This window comes from Elgaria multicarinata, chromosome 3, assembly GCF_023053635.1.
Source record: "Elgaria multicarinata webbii isolate HBS135686 ecotype San Diego chromosome 3, rElgMul1.1.pri, whole genome shotgun sequence".
Lineage (NCBI taxonomy): Eukaryota > Metazoa > Chordata > Lepidosauria > Squamata > Anguidae > Elgaria > Elgaria multicarinata.
Window position 1 is genome coordinate 109,838,420 of NC_086173.1, and position 15,703 is coordinate 109,854,122.

Here is a 15,703-nt window from a genome sequence, read left to right on the forward strand (position 1 = left end):
GAGGCAGAGCTTCCCTCCCAGGGAATAAATGGAGAAGGAAACAGGATTACCAGCTATACCCTGACCTGCATCCTAAGGAAGGCTGAAACAACCTGGGGCCCATCCACACGTCGTACTCAGGCCGCTTCCATCCGTTCCCAGTGCACCCCGAAAACGATCATGTAACTTGCCTGTAAAAGAGACGAGGAAGAGGCATCCTTGCCACCCCGCCTTCTTCCGCTGAGCTCTCCGTCCCGGCCGGCAAGGAGGGAGGTGGGTGGCGGCGGCAGCAAGGACGCCTCTTCCTCGTCTCTTTTACAGGCAAGTTACACAATCGTTTTCGGGGTGCACTGGGGGCAGATGGAAGCGGTCTGAGTACGACGTGTGGAATCCCCCCTGGCCTCCTTATCCCTGCTAAATAATATTAATGAAAGAATTTGGGCAGTTATTTTCCTTTTTTAAAAAAAAAATGGCAAAAGGCAGGACTGCATTACTTGCTCTATCCATCTTGCCTGATATAGGATGCTGCTTTAACTGTTGTGGCACAAGCCTCTGGCTGCACCACAGTACAGATTAAGTGCAGGCGGGATACTTCTAGCAACAATTACTGAATAATAAAACCACCTATATTTCCATTTATATAAGTATCAGTTTTTTGGTTTTTTAAAATTAAGTTTTCTACTGCCCACTTTACGATACCAAGTTCAGTACACTTTTTAATTTTTTTGTTTATTACGTTTCTATACTGCCCCATAGCTGAAGCTCTCTGGGCATTTTACACTTTATGGAAATAGATGTGATTATTACATTTGCTTTATGGATCTCAAGAAATTATATTCTGAAGCCTTTTTATAATATCTTTATCTATGAAGAATATGCCACTCTTGCAGCCTCACAATTCAATTAATATTGTTATGTTTGAATCTGCTTTTTTTTCCTTTTTTTTTTCCTTTGCTCCCTCCCTCAGGGAGCTTTGAGTGGTAGTTTCCTGCTTATCTATTTGGTACCAGAAGAAAAACTTATTTACCTGGCTTCTTATTTATTATGCAGTTTTTATTTCATTGTAATTTTATAAATGGTATTTCACTGATATTTGTAAGCCACCTTTAAAAAATCTTTTTTAAAATGTAAGGTTCACATTTTTAGAAAGAGGACTAAGTACCACTGGGAAGCTCTGCCACTGCTTCCCAGGAAGAACATCAAGCCAAGCGGTGATCAACCTGGCCCTTCCATCATACAGTGAAGGAACAGTTGCAAAGAGCTCTCTTCCCCATTGCCCACCCTACAACTGCTTGTAGGCCTGGAACTGCAGAAATAAGGGGAAAGAACACTCTGCCCCCCTCCATTGGCCAAATAGCCACCAATTACTTTTCAAGCAAAAACACAAACAAGGGAAGTTCACCATGACCCAAGGTGCATTTAAATGTCTGCTTACCACTTTGTTCTGACCTTTAATCTTGCCGCCCCCGTCCAACTACCCTTCCCTTTTGTGACCTTTTTTTTTTAAAAAATTGTAAGCTTGATGGCAAAGCCAGACTCCCTTTTTTATTGTTCTGAGCCACTTTGGGAGACAATTGCCCTCTTCAGACAGGGGGAGAAATCACGTTTCCCTCCTGTTGCTTTGAATCGTGCTTCTGTCCCACAATAGGGATGAGCAGCTTTCTCTTTCCTCAGATGCTGAAGAAAGGGGAAGTAAACAAAGACCACGTGGCCCATTCAGAGGGTGTTTTCTTTGTGCAGATTTCCTGCACACAGCAGGAAATGGCGGCACATTTCACTTCAAACCAAAAAAAGACGGAAGATGCATGAGAGGTGGATGTCGCCGTCAAAAGTACCTGCGAACATCTGTAAGTGGCCAGTAACAAGCATGCTATAAAACGCTTGCCTGATGATGCTTAGTAACTGTCTAAAAAGCAGGATAAAAACACAGCAAATAAATGAAATAAAGAAATGTTATTAAAATACATAAAGTCTTAAATTTATAATAAAATTTTTTATATGCATGTAGCATTGTGTTAACATGTGTCTGTGATGTATATGTTTATATAAATATCTACAGATATACACAACTCCTATTTGGCCCTATTTCATATCATTAACTTCAAAATGTCTAGAACAGCAATTTTCTGCAAGAGCTGCAACTCAGGCCCAGTTCCAATGATGCAACCGTCACCACCTCTGTGGTATTATTATTATTATTTATTTATTTATATAGCACCATCACCTTCTCCCACAGCATTCTGGATAACACAGGTATCTGAACATGAATTAAGGGGTTACATATGATGCAGGTGATATCTACCCCATTATAGTGCAGTGTCTAAATGGTACATAACTACACAATATCCTGTAATCATGTGGTGGAAGACACACATGTTACTTGGAGCAGCTTTAGGACAATCATCAAAGTGATAAGAGGTATGAAAGAGTCTGGACAGGAGTCTTTTTCACTGCCATCCTCCTGCTTCTCCTTTATTTATTATTTTAGCCTTTATATACACACAAAGAATTTGCACCTATGTGTTCATAAGTACAATAACGCAACTACAAGATGTTCAGCATTGTTTCAGGAGCAACATAGTAATTCAATGAAGAGAAAGAATTCATTAAAAAATATCTATGGTGAGGAGCCTAAAGAGAAATGAGACAGAGGTGCTGGTCTGAATGCACCAAAGACTATGATTTCAACTAGCGCTCAGCTAAAGTGTTTTTAGCATTTCAGGGTGTGGGACAGGGCAAAAAATGCACCCCAAAGATTTTTTGGATCTTCAGGGGTTGGAAAGATCAGTGGCCAGTAGAGGTAACCATCTTTTTTAAAAAAACTAGGAATGCCTTGGGAATACTATGTCATGGCATAGCATTGTTCCCATTGGGCCATTCTCAACCAGAATGATGCTAGGCTTCTGCTTACTGGAAATCTGCCACTGCTTAAAGTGGTGGCACAGCTTTTTCCAGTAAAAGAGAGAACACAATCCTCTAACACCTCATATATATCATAGAATGCCTCCCAACCTCCCCCATGATCTCCAACCCCCAGCAACCACTTTTTCAGGAGATGCAAGAAGGGAAGGAGGCATTTTCAACCCAGCACTAATTTCAATTCCAAACCCTGCAAAGCATGCTTAGTTCAACTGAAGTCTTGGCCCTTAGTCATGTTAAACATATATTTTAACAACAGCACCTAATGCTGTAACCAGCCATCAAGGAAGATTGGTCACTGAAGGAACAGCCACCTCATCTTCTCACTCACCTGTGTTCTCCCTCTGAATAGCATGGAGCATTTCTACATGAGGCTTTTATTATAGTAATAATTATAGTAATAATGCCTCCTCCCCTTCTTACATTTGAGGGTCCTTTATATGACAATGCCAGCCTTCAGAACATCTCCCTTACTTTTTGAAATTTATATCACTTTTAAGAAGACTGGAGATAAGCTGATAGAAATGTTAATGCAAGATATCAGCAATGTGGACTGACAGTGTTGCGCTGTATAATGAAACTAAATGGCGCTATATAATGAAAGATATAGAACATTGCTGAGAAAGAAAGCTTTCAACCCAAATCACATACCCACCATGTAAAGACGCACATCATAGTCCCACAAAGAAACCAGAAGCAGAAAGCCCCGGTAAGGATGAAGGATTTCAGCATGGTATGGTGAAGCCAATGGCGGTAGCCCAATCCTCCACACTGCTAATGGAGAGTGCAAATGAACAGGCAAAGATGATAACTGCTTTTACAAGAAACAGCCACCATCTAGTTGCTCTGTTTTCTCTGTATCACCAAGAGAGAGAGAACAACTGAGCAGACAGAGGGAAAGTGAGCAGGCCACTGCTGCCTTTTGCTCCCTCCCTCTGGATAATTCACTTAAGCACAATCCTCATCAGTGCAACACCCTGACAAACAGAGTGTGCAAGCAAGCAGAGCCTTGCAGAGAGAGAGGCACAGGAGTAATCAAAGGGAGTGGCAGCAATCACTTGTCCAATCCTATCTACCACAAAAAAAGGGAAAAGCTGTGTAATTGTACAAATCCAATAGCTGCTCCTGCAAAAAGCAGCTACTGCTTCCTCTTGTTCACCTCTCTCCTCCAACCCCCTGCCTCTCTCTCTCTGGGTGGCATGCTTCTGGGGGCTCTGGATACTATGATGGGTTGGGCTGGCCCCATAGCAGTGACAACAGAAACAGAGTGTGAGCAGTCACTTCAGCCTGCTCACTCACCTTCTCTCTCTGGGCAGTAAAGGATACAGGGCTCATAATGGCAGCAGCAGCCACCTCATCCTCTCTCTCGCTCACCTGAGTTCTCCCTCTGGGCAATACAGTGGTGGGAATTCTGCCCAGTCAACCAAATTCTTCCTGCTGTGCCTGCTTTTACTTCAAAATAAAAGTGGCACTCTCAAGCACTCTTTTTCAAGTACGTGTTTAACATCATGTGTGTAATAGCCTTTCCTAGATGTCTGGTGACAAAGACCAAAAACAGTGCAAAATTATCCTTACTCTGTTTACTCAATAGTAAGCCCCGTGGATTTAAGTGAAATTTACTTTCAAGTAGGAGAGCTTTGAATTGCAGCTTTTGAAGTAGAGAGGAACTGGCAGTTACCTTTTCTTTCCCCCTTTTTTTTTAATGAATAATGAAAACGCATAAGAAAATGTGTGTGAGAAAAATATAGGGGAGAGGAGAGGCTGTGCCAAACTGCAAATACCTGGTACAAATAATACATTTTAAAAAGAGGCAAGTTCATATTTAAAGTAATACAATGGCTAAGGAATTAAACAACTTTTGATTCCAGGTTCAAACGACTACGCTGGTAATTGGAATTCTGTGAAGGACAGATGGCATTGCAGTAGTGTTTTGTTTTTGAAAAACAAGTGAATGAGCTATGGAATATAAAAGTGCCCCCCAAAAGATATACTGAAAACAAAGCTACAGTTGGCTGTATCAAGATACATTTGCAAAATATTTAAAACTTTGCAACAGGACTTATTACATCGTGCAATATTCCAACTGAACCCTTGTGTGCGTACAATGGTGCAGAGAAAAGACAAGGGAGTGCACACTGTAGATTTTTTTTGTACCTTTAAATATTCTGCCTTCATAGTATAGTTAGGGTTTTTTTTGGGGGGGGGGGAAGCTGTCATTTCCACATTTGGGCTATCCACTAGAATACATTTCTGCAGAAAATGATTTAGCATCTCCAGGGGGAAAAAAAGTCAGCAAGATTGAACACTGTAAACCCTTTGTGTCACGGGATTAGAATTGTATGTGCAGCAGATCATTTTGCTTGCTTAGGCACACACGCTGTCTTTCTTTCACAATCACACGAAACCAGTGGTCAGAACGAAACAAAGATGTTCTGAGATTTGAGACTGAAACACAAGGAATAATAAAAAAAAAAGCCTTCCCCTCGAGACTGCCTCTTTTGCTTTAGGAAAACCCACGCTGCTTCCAATAGACGGTAATGGCTTACCAGCTGTCAAGCTCCAGCTCCAGCAGCGATTGAGTCCTGTCCGAGTTACAGTGCAAGCACCACATGGCTGGAGAGAAGTAACAAGGCAGGGGCCCCAAGCCGCTAGCATATCCTTCCCCGCGGGCTCGCCTAACGCCTTCGGGCCCCGCACTGAGACAGCACAAAGAGTAACTTGGGGGGCACACCAAGAAGCAAGCCCACTAGTCTCCCTGGGCGAATAGGAACCGCTCAGCAGGGGACAGGGGGGGTCCGGAAAGGCACGAGTACCCGGAGGTCCACCCTTCTGAGCTCCAGCGCGCGCTCTCGCTCGCACGCGCGCCGCCCCTCACTCACTCACTCACTCGCGCACACACGCGCGCGCGCGCGCACACACACACACACACACACAGCCATTCCGCTAGCCGAGCGAGCTGGGAATACAAATGCCAGAGGTGGGAGGGGTGCATTGATCTTATTAAGCAGAGCACACAACAGGGAGGGAAGCGGGGTAGTGCTGGGCAGAGGCAGGAGGGCGAGAGTGGCCACTACCGCCACAGGAGCGGAACAGCGCCTGGGATGAAGGAAAAGCGCGAGCTTTCTCCGTCCTCTATCTGGGCATTGCAGGAATGTGACAAGGAGGAGGAGAATGCAGAAGCAGCGCCGGCGGCCTCACCCCCCCCCCCCCCGCTTTCCCTCCCAGCTCACACACTTTCCTGCCCGCTCCTCTTCACGTGACGGAAAGAGCGGGGGCTCTGGCAGCGCTATTAATAGTTGCATTCAGACTGGGAAAGGCAGCCTTCATTGCTATTCAGCAGCTTTGGTGACACTGGAAGCTGCTGCTTCCCCAGGCAGGCACACACTCGGCTTTAGAAGCAACAAATGTTTGCGTTGGCTTTGAAATCGCTAGGAGCTGCGTTGGAGACCATCCCTCGTCCGCTTTCTCTCTCCCCTTCCCCCCGCTTTCCCGCACTCTGTTTTCTCCAGCTGTAACGCTTCGCACTATATAAGCTATGTGGCTCTTATCTTTTAGAAGGGCGTGTTCTGCACGTAATTTGTCTCAAAGTTAATTAAAACTAAAATCAAGATAAAATGCTGTGGGACTCTTATTAACTGTACATCAATGCCTGCTGCTGGAATAGATTCAAATGGGGTTTTGGTCCTAATAGATCTGTTTGCATATAGATGAATGGATACAAAACCAAACTGATTTAAAACATAAGATATATAGGTCCTATAGGCGCTGCATGCCTATAGGTGCTTCCAGAGGAGGGTTTTTATTGTGCGAGTACCCTGCCTCATTCATAGAATTTTACATGGGTTTCAGAAGACATCTGCTTCTGTCTTTCCTTACCAGAGAAAATCCATTTAGAGAAAGATGGAAGAAGTGTACAACACTTTTTGATCGGTAGTGCTGGCAGCCCCGTCTGGAAGCCCCCTATGTGGTCAAAATCAAGGCTCACAACTTGGAACATAATTTACAATCATAGAAAGGAGAGGGTAGAGTGGATTGCGAAGGTGGGCTAGTCCAACACCCTGCCCATGCAGAAAAACCACTGCAGCATCCCAAAAATTTAACCATCTAGCCTCTCCTTAAAAAAATCCTGAGGAAGTCTGTTCCACAGTCAAAACAGTTCCTGTATACCAGGAAATTCTTCCTAATTTTTTTAACCAAAACGCTTTTTAAATAATTTGAACCTATTGATTCAAGTATTACCATTTGGAGCGACATATAACACAAATTTGCTCCACCCTCTACATGTCAGCTATTCAGATACTTGAAGATGGATGTCATTTTGTCTCCTAATCATCTCTTTCCCAGGCAAAATGGATCAGATTTCTTCAACCTTTTCTCATAGGATTTGGTCTTCAGGACTCTCCCCATCTTTGTTGCCTAGCTCTGCACACCTTTCAAGTTGTCAATATGCTTCTTGAACTATGAAGTTCAGAACTAGACACATAGGACATCTGACCAAAGCAGAATAGAGTCGTACTGTTACTTCTTGTGATCTCAACACTATATTTTTGTTGGTGCAGTCTAGAATTGCATTCACATGTTTAGGTACATCACACTGCTGATTCAGGTTTAGCTTGTTTTTCTATTAACGCCCCTAGAATCTTTTCAAATGTACTGCTGCCAAGCAAGGAGTTGCTCACCCTTTATTTGTGTATCTATTTTTTTCCCTCTACCTAAATACAGAACTTTCCATTTATCAATGTTGAAATTCATTTTGTTAGTTTTGGCCTGGTTTTCCATCTTGTCAATATGATATTGAATACAGAATTTTGTCTTTTAAAGTTTTTGCTATCCCCTCCCACTTTTGTGTCATCTGCAAATTTGATGAGCATCCCATCTACACCTTTGTCCATGTCAAAAACAACAATAGGAACTAGAAGCCTGTGACACTCCACTTGCTAGTTCTCTCCAGATTGATGAGGTGCCATTGATGAACACCTTTGGTCCATCAAACTGCTACCAATCTATCAAACAGTAGTATCGTCTCTCTCACATTTTATCAGTTTGCCAATAAGAATATTGTGGAAGCCATCTTAAAAGCTTTGCTGAAATCAACATATCCTACGTCTACTAGCCCTGGTGTTGCTCTGCCTACTTGCCAACCACAGTCCTGAGTCCTGATTGATAGGGTTGATGGAAGTTATTGCCAATTGGTGCCCAAAGTACTCATGGGCTGTTCAGACAATATGCTATGCCATGGTTAGTCCGCTAACCCTTTTGCAGCAAATGCTTAGTGAGCATGTTTAAACTGTGGTTATATAGCTACCATGTTTAGGAATGGTTCACACAACACACTAAGCCATAATGTTTAGCTCAAAATGCTTAACCACTGTGGCTTAGCAAGTCATCTGAACAGGGTCTGTATATGACTTAGATGCAGGCTCTCTCCTTTTATTGCTACTTGACAGTACAGCTGAGCCCTCTCAAACAAAGCTGTTCCTCAGCCTTGTTAAACTAAGGGTGCAATCCTATGCATGTTTAGACTGATTTTTTTTTTTTTTGGTAACTTCTCATACGTATTCTCAAGCTAGCATGGCTGGAGAATGCTGGGAGTTGTAGGACTTTTTTCTGTCTAAACATGCATAGCCTTGCACTCCAAATTACTTTCATGTTATTACACCAAAATTAAGGGTCAGTTCATACAACTGTCCAGTTTGTGATGGCAACTTTCTTCCCTCTTTCAGCCCTTAGTGATGAAGTGGGTCATACGTGACTTGTTTTCTACAAGCAGAAGCAACCAGTTTTGCAGGCCTCTGAAATAAATGCCATGCAGTTACAAACAAGCCACACAGCAGTCTATTTGCCATGACTAGCAGAAAGCTATCAAAAGCATAAGAAAGGAGGAAAACACCAACACCACAGAGGGCTTGTTCAGACGACACTTCAGATCTGTGGTTAGTGAAAGTGTGGTTCTCTGGGGTTAGCACTAACCACAAGCTGTGCTGTTACACACAACACTTTAAGCCATGGTTAGAGCTGGTAACACTGCTGCAAACGGTCCAACTATGGTTAGTGAATTAGCAAGGTTTAGCAAAACACCTTAAACCCTGCTGGCTTAACCAAAAGCCTTAACCAGCAAGGTTTAAGGTGTCTTCTGAGCAGGCCCAGAAACAGCCACTAGAACTACAAAAGCAGGTTACATCCTTTAATTAACGTGCATAAAAGTAATCTAGTTTATATTTAATCTCCTGTATATGGAGTACTGAGAGAAGATTCACACTGTCAATGATATAATGCCGTATTACTGTTGTGAAATGATGACTGTCTTTTCTGTTTTTGTCATATGCTAAGATTTATGTTCACCACATCCTGGAAATTTTTCAAGTGTGGGTTATCCCAGGACATGGAAAGATATGATCTTCAGTCATGACAAAACATTCACCATGTCTGTCTCAATGCCTACCCACCCTACAAAAGGAAACTCTGGTTGTATGGTTTTCATATTATTGCCACATCAAAATAATTCCTTATGTAAATCAGCTGTGTGCTTTTATTTATGATTTCAACAAGGCTCACTTAAAGTATTATTCAATCAGCACATACACACACCCCAAAAAACCCTGTGTGTTTAAGACTCTGGTCTATCTCATGTTAAGGCTATCTCATCTTGGCACAAGCTCCACAAAGCTAGGAAACTGGAAGAGAAGACCTTAAGAGAGATGCCCCATGATCAGTAATGATGTTTATGTATTTATTTATTGCATTTATATACAGCCCCATAGCTGAAACTCTGGGCGGTTTACAAAAGTTAAAAACAGTAATCATTAAAACAAATATACGAAGTTTAAAAACATAAAAAGCATAAACACAGTATCCTTATAAAAACAGCTATTCTGGGGTCCGTTAAAAACAAACAAACTCAGCATATGTTGTTAAATGCCTGGGAGAAGAGGAAGGTCTTAACCTGACGTAGAAAAGATAAAATGTTAGCGCCAGGCGAGCTTAGTCGAGGAGATCATTCCATAATTGGGGGCCCACCACTGAAAAGGCCCTCTCCCTTGATGCCATCCTCCAAGCTTCCCTTGGAGTAGGCACTCGGAGGAGGACCTTAGATATAGAGCACAGTGAGCAGGTAGGTTCATGTCAGGAGAGGCGTTCCGTCAGGTATTGTGGTCCCAATCCGTATAAGGCTTTATAGGTCAAAACCTGCACCTTGAATTGGGCTCGGAAATGTATAGGCAGCCAATGCAAGCGGGCCAAAATCGGTCTTATATGTTCAAGTTCTGGTTCCAGTTATCAATCTGGCTGCTGCATTTTGTACAAGCTGCAGCTTCCGAACCGTCTTCAAAGGCAGCCCCACATAGAGCACATTGCAGTAATCTAATTTGGAGGTTACTAGAGCATGGTCAACTGAAACTAGGCTATCCCTGTCCAGATAGGGGCATAGCTGGGCCACCAACCGAAGTTGGTAGAAGGCACTCTGTGCCACCGAGGCCACCTGAGCCTCAAAGGACAGAGATGGTTCTAGGAGAACCCCCAAGCTATGGACCTGCTCCTTCAGGGGGAGTGCAACCCCACCCAGAACAGGTTGAACACCCACTAACTGGCCAGAGGAACTACCCACTAACAGCATCTCAGTCTTGACTGGATTGAGTTTCAGTTTATTAGCTCTCATCCAGTCACTGATTCAGCACATCCACAGCCTCCATTTGCAATCCACAACCCTAATTATAGAAATTGTACTTGCTTCCGAAGTTCCAACTATCTTTCATGAACCCATGCTTTTTCTTGGGCTTTCAGGCCTTATGAAGATGAGAAGGAAAAGTAGATTTGCGTGTCATCAGTATACTGATGACAACACACTCCAAAACTCCGGATGACCGCACCCAACGGTTTCATGTACATGTTAAACAGCATGGGGGACAAGACTGACCCCTGAGGAACCCCATACTGGAGAATCCACAGGGCCGAGCAATGTTCCCCAAGCACCACCTTCTGGAACCGACCAGCCAAGTAGGAGCGGAACCAGTGCAATGCAGTACCTCCCATTCCTAACTCAACCAGTCATCCCAGAAGGATACCATGGTCGATGGCATTGAAAGCTGCTGAGAGATCAAGGAGAATCAACAGAGTCACACTCCCCCTGTCCTTCTCCCGACATAGGTCATCATACAGGGCGACCAAGGCTGTTTCCGTGCCAAAACCAGGCCTGAAACCCGACTGAATTGAATCCAGATAATCAGTCTCATCCAAGAGTGTCTGGAGCTGGCCTGCAACCACCCGCTCAAGGACCTTGCCCAGGAATTGAGCATTTGCCACCAGCCTGTGCTTGCTTAGAACTTCTACTTTCCTTTGGTCTTTCAGGGCCAAATTCAGATGGGGAGGTTGGAGTGTCTGAGACCAGCGACTCACATGAGGATTTCTCCAGTAATACAATAAGGCTCTGATACTTCATAAGGCAATACAGAATCAGTGCAATATGGTAGGGTGGCCATATGAAAAGGATGACCAGGCTCCTGCATCTTTAACTACTGTAGAAAAGGATATTTCAGCAGGTGTCATTTGTATGCATGCAGCACCTGGTGAAATTCCCTCAGTTAAAGCTGCAGGAGCCCTGCCCTCTATTGTATCTGGTCACTCTAGTATAGCTCCTACAGCTTTAACTGTTGTGACGAAGAGGGAATTTCACCAGATGCTCCATGCATACAAATGACACTTGTTCAAATTTCCTTTTCTATACAACTGTTAAAGATACAGGAGTCCTGTCCTCCTTTCCATATGATCAGCTTAAATATGGGGCAACTTTGCTGATAGCAGGCATTGCATCCTCCCCATGTGCATTTGGGCCTGAAAGCCCAAGAAAAAGCATGGGTTCATGAAAGATAGTTGGAACTTCGGAAGCAAGTACAATTTCTATAATTAGGGTTGTGGATGGCAAATGGAGGCTGCAATTCTATTTTGGTATACTAGAGAGTAAATCCCGTTAAACGAAATGCAACTTACACATGGGTAAGAAATTATTATTATTATTATTATTATTATTATTATTATTATTATTATTATCATTTTTATACTGCCCCATAGCCACAGCTCTCTGGGCAGTTTACATAAGATTAAAACAATTAAAAGAATATACACAATTTAAAACCACAAAAACATACACAGAATTATACATCTAAAAACATTATACAACTTTACAGCCAACTATAAAAAACCCAGGCTTACGATAAACTAACTCTAGAGTTTACAACAGCTGCAGTTTCGGTCTCCTATTCCTTCTTCTAAAGGCACAGGGCTTACATCTGAGTAAGCTTTACATCTTTAGCTTCTTTTTCCGTACCCTCTCGTCACTTCAAAGTTCTGTCTCTCAGGCACAAAGTCAATAGGTACCATTTGCCAACTCTCTTGCTATGTAAACATCTTTTGATTTTCTGTCTCACAAAAGATATTTTGATTCAGTTAGTGTGATATAAACTGGGTTGTATAAAGTGTTGTGGCATGTACCAGTGCATAACCAAGGAGAAGCTCATCAGGCAGAGTTCCATCTCTCCGGTAATTAGGGTGGAATGGACTCCTGGCTAAAAAACAACCCTGGGACTCCCATGCCAAAGCCAGCTTCTTTTACCTCCCTATCTTCCCTCAGCCTTATAAATTAGCCAGTTAACAACTAATTTAAAACACACACACACACACACTGAACTAATGTCAACGAAATTTAGTCTATTTGGTGGCTAATGACAATACCCAATTTATCAAACCATTTTCAGCTTTTTAACTTCTCTATCCTAACCCCTAGACCTTGGCAAAAAGGCTTAATATTTACAATGGGAAAATTCCTATGCGAAGTTATGATTTTAAAAAAAAACACACAGCAAAAATGGAAGCTAGCAAGTCAATAGGTGCAGTTTGCTTCCTGTCTTGCTATGTACATATGTTCTGATTTTTGAGCATCATCACACGGGGGAAAATCACATTTCCTTACCATCACTTCTCCACCCCTGCTTTTGTCCCTCATTACCACGTAGCCCATTCAGGGGCTGTTTTATCACACCACTTTTCCTGCACACAGCAGGAGATCATGGCACATCTCGGTTTTAAAAGAAAATCAGATTAAAAGGGGTCTATTTTGCGACGGAAAAACAAGCGGAAGTAGCAGGAGGCACGTGGGAGGCAGACATCGTTGTCTAAAGGACGCATGCATATCTGTAAGTGGGCAGTAGCAAAAGAGCGATAAAACGGACATCTGATGAACCTCTTCATCAGCTCCTTGTCACAATGCTAGGAAATTCTACAGGAAGAATTAAAGAAATGATTATGATCAAGTAACTTAAACAAGTAACAAAATTAAACGTGCTCAGTTTCTACACCTTAAATTCCTTCTAATTCTCTTACTATTATATTTTTATGCCACCTTTCTTTCTCAAGGAAAGTCCTCAAGGATGTTTACATAAGAAGCTTCATGCTGGATCAGGTGAAAAGGTCCAGCACAAACACAAACCCAGGAATCCTCAAGTAGGGCACGAGCACAACGGCACTCTCCCTCCTATGTTCCCCAGCAACTGGTGTACATGGGTTTACTGCCTCTGATACTGGACGTAGCATAGAGCTATCAGGACTAGAAGCCAATGACAGCCTTCTCCTCCAGGAATTCGTCTAATCCCTTTTTAAATTTATCCAAACTAGTAGCCATCACTACATCCTGTGGTAGAGAATCCCATAGCTTAATTGTGCACGGCGTAAAAAAGTACTTCCTTTTATCTGTCATGAATCGCTCACCAATCAGCTTTGTGAGATGACACCAGGTTCTAGTATTATGAGAGAGGGAGAAAAATGTCTCCCTATCCACATTCTCCACCCCATGCATAATTTTGTACACCGCTAGCATGTCTCCCCCTAGCCTCCTCTTTTCCAAGCCCCAGCTGTTGTAACCTTCCCTCATAGGGAGATGCTCCAGCCCCTTAATCAGGTTCACATTATTCCCATCTCCCCTTATTTATATTCACAACAATCCCATAGGAGACACTGAGAAAAAGGGACTAAGTCAAACTGAGTGAGATTCATAGCTGAGCAAGGATTTGAACCTTGGTCTCACTGTTCCAAGTCCAGCGCTCTACCCATTACACCACACTGGCACTTCCTTTTAAGATGGATCATTTGGCCTTTTGAAACTTATAATGAAACAATCTCTGTACAGAAGACCCATATAAATCTCTCTAGTTCTTTCTGTTGTCTTCTTTGTACGTATACCGTTTTCCCTTAAACCACTCTTCCCCAAATGGTGGACTTTCAATTACAGTACACCATGCCTAAAGGGCAAATTGGATGGGACGGAAACTAAGCTGCTCCACCCCCCCACCACCACCCCCGCTTGCTGCTCCAGGTGCACACTTGCCATGCCTTCTGTGTGTCACCACCAGCCCTTGTATGAAGGAGAATGTCAATATGACGGCCTTATCACTGCATATCCTTTCCCTACCAGACAGAAAAGAACAGCAGAGACTGGAGCCCTCACGCTATATTTCATTCTCCCAAAAAGGCAACACAAGTGTCACAGTCGTCACATTTCCTATCACACTGAAAGAGAAAACAGGGATCAGGGCCCTGGTGCTACATTTCTGCTTTCAGAAGCTTCTGCTTCCCCCACTGTGCATTTCAGTTCCCTTTTGGGGCCAAACTACACATTACTCTAAACTAAACACAACCGCTTAAAATAAGGGGTTAGTGGGGCTGTAACCCTTTCCCCCATGCTGTGGTCCCAATCTCCATCAGATCCTCCCCTCCCCCGATATCTACAATTTATATTTCCCCCAAAAATATTTACTTTTTGGATAATTTTTGTGCAATGTAAATTGTAGGCATGAGAGACCTGATCAGTAGCAGGACCGCAACATAGGGAAAAGGGTTTAAGTCCCCCCATACCCCAATTCAGATCAGGTCCCCTGTATTTACTTTAGAGTAATGTGCAATTTGGCCCTAAGAATAGAATGCACAAGTTGAGGAAGGGGGAAATTCCAAAAGCTTTCCCAGAAACCCCAATCCCTGCTATGATCCCATGCTATGGCCCCAAACTGTAACAATTCCCCTGTGCTCACTTCAGAAGGGGGAAAAAAGGATATAGCGGCATAGAATTCACTGAGAGTGTCATCAGACGAGCGTTTTATTGCATGCTCATTACTGGCCACTCCCAGTTTTTCGCATGTCCTTTTGATGACACTGTCCACCTCCTGAGCGTCTCCTGCCCTGTCTGCTTGTTTTCCCGTTGCAAAAAAGACCCAGTAAATCTTATAGCAAAACATGCCATCATTTCCTGCTGTGTGCAGCAGAAGCAGCAGGATAAGAACGCCAGTATTTACTTCTTCTTTCTTCACCATGTAAAGAAAGAGGAAGTATTGTGGGACAGAAGTGCGGGGGGAAGGGGGGACGAAGCAGCAGGAACGAAAACATCCACAAAGCAAGTACTGGCAGCATTCTAGCCTCAGCATGAAACTGAGCATGCACAGTATAACTTTGCCAGAAATTGCCACCATATCCTTTAGTAGGGCAGTTTTAAACTGCTCTTCAGAATTTCACCAAACCAATGAAGGCTTGCCTTCATCAACAAGTTTCAATAAAATACATTAGTTGCAATTAGCAATTAGCAATTATAATGGAAGAAACTTTCTTTTCTTCTCACCTTAACAAAAGGGCAACTTCTGTGCTCCCTTTTTTGTCATTATTCTGTATGGTTTAAAATTATATCTAAAGAAACTAAAGAAAAAATCACTCTAACTGATATGATGACAGATTTATACATTTTACTCAGTATTTTCCCTTTAAACTGTCACTG

General features: G+C 42.9%; 1 protein-coding gene across 2 annotated transcripts in view; it reads right to left on the reverse strand.

Annotated features, from left to right (window-relative positions):
• IQSEC1 (IQ motif and Sec7 domain ArfGEF 1) overlaps positions 1–15,703 on the reverse strand; it is a 418,970-nt gene that overhangs the window by 76,674 nt on the left and 326,593 nt on the right. Inside the window, exon 1 of one of the 2 annotated variants that reach the window (XM_063121249.1) lies at positions 5,445–5,683. The exons of the other annotated variant lie outside the window; for it this stretch is intronic. Coding sequence (XP_062977319.1) covers positions 5,445–5,509 — 65 coding nt within the window. The 5' untranslated portion in view covers positions 5,510–5,683. Of the gene's footprint in view, positions 1–5,444; positions 5,684–15,703 lie in introns of those variants that run through there. 2 annotated transcript variants of the gene reach the window in all.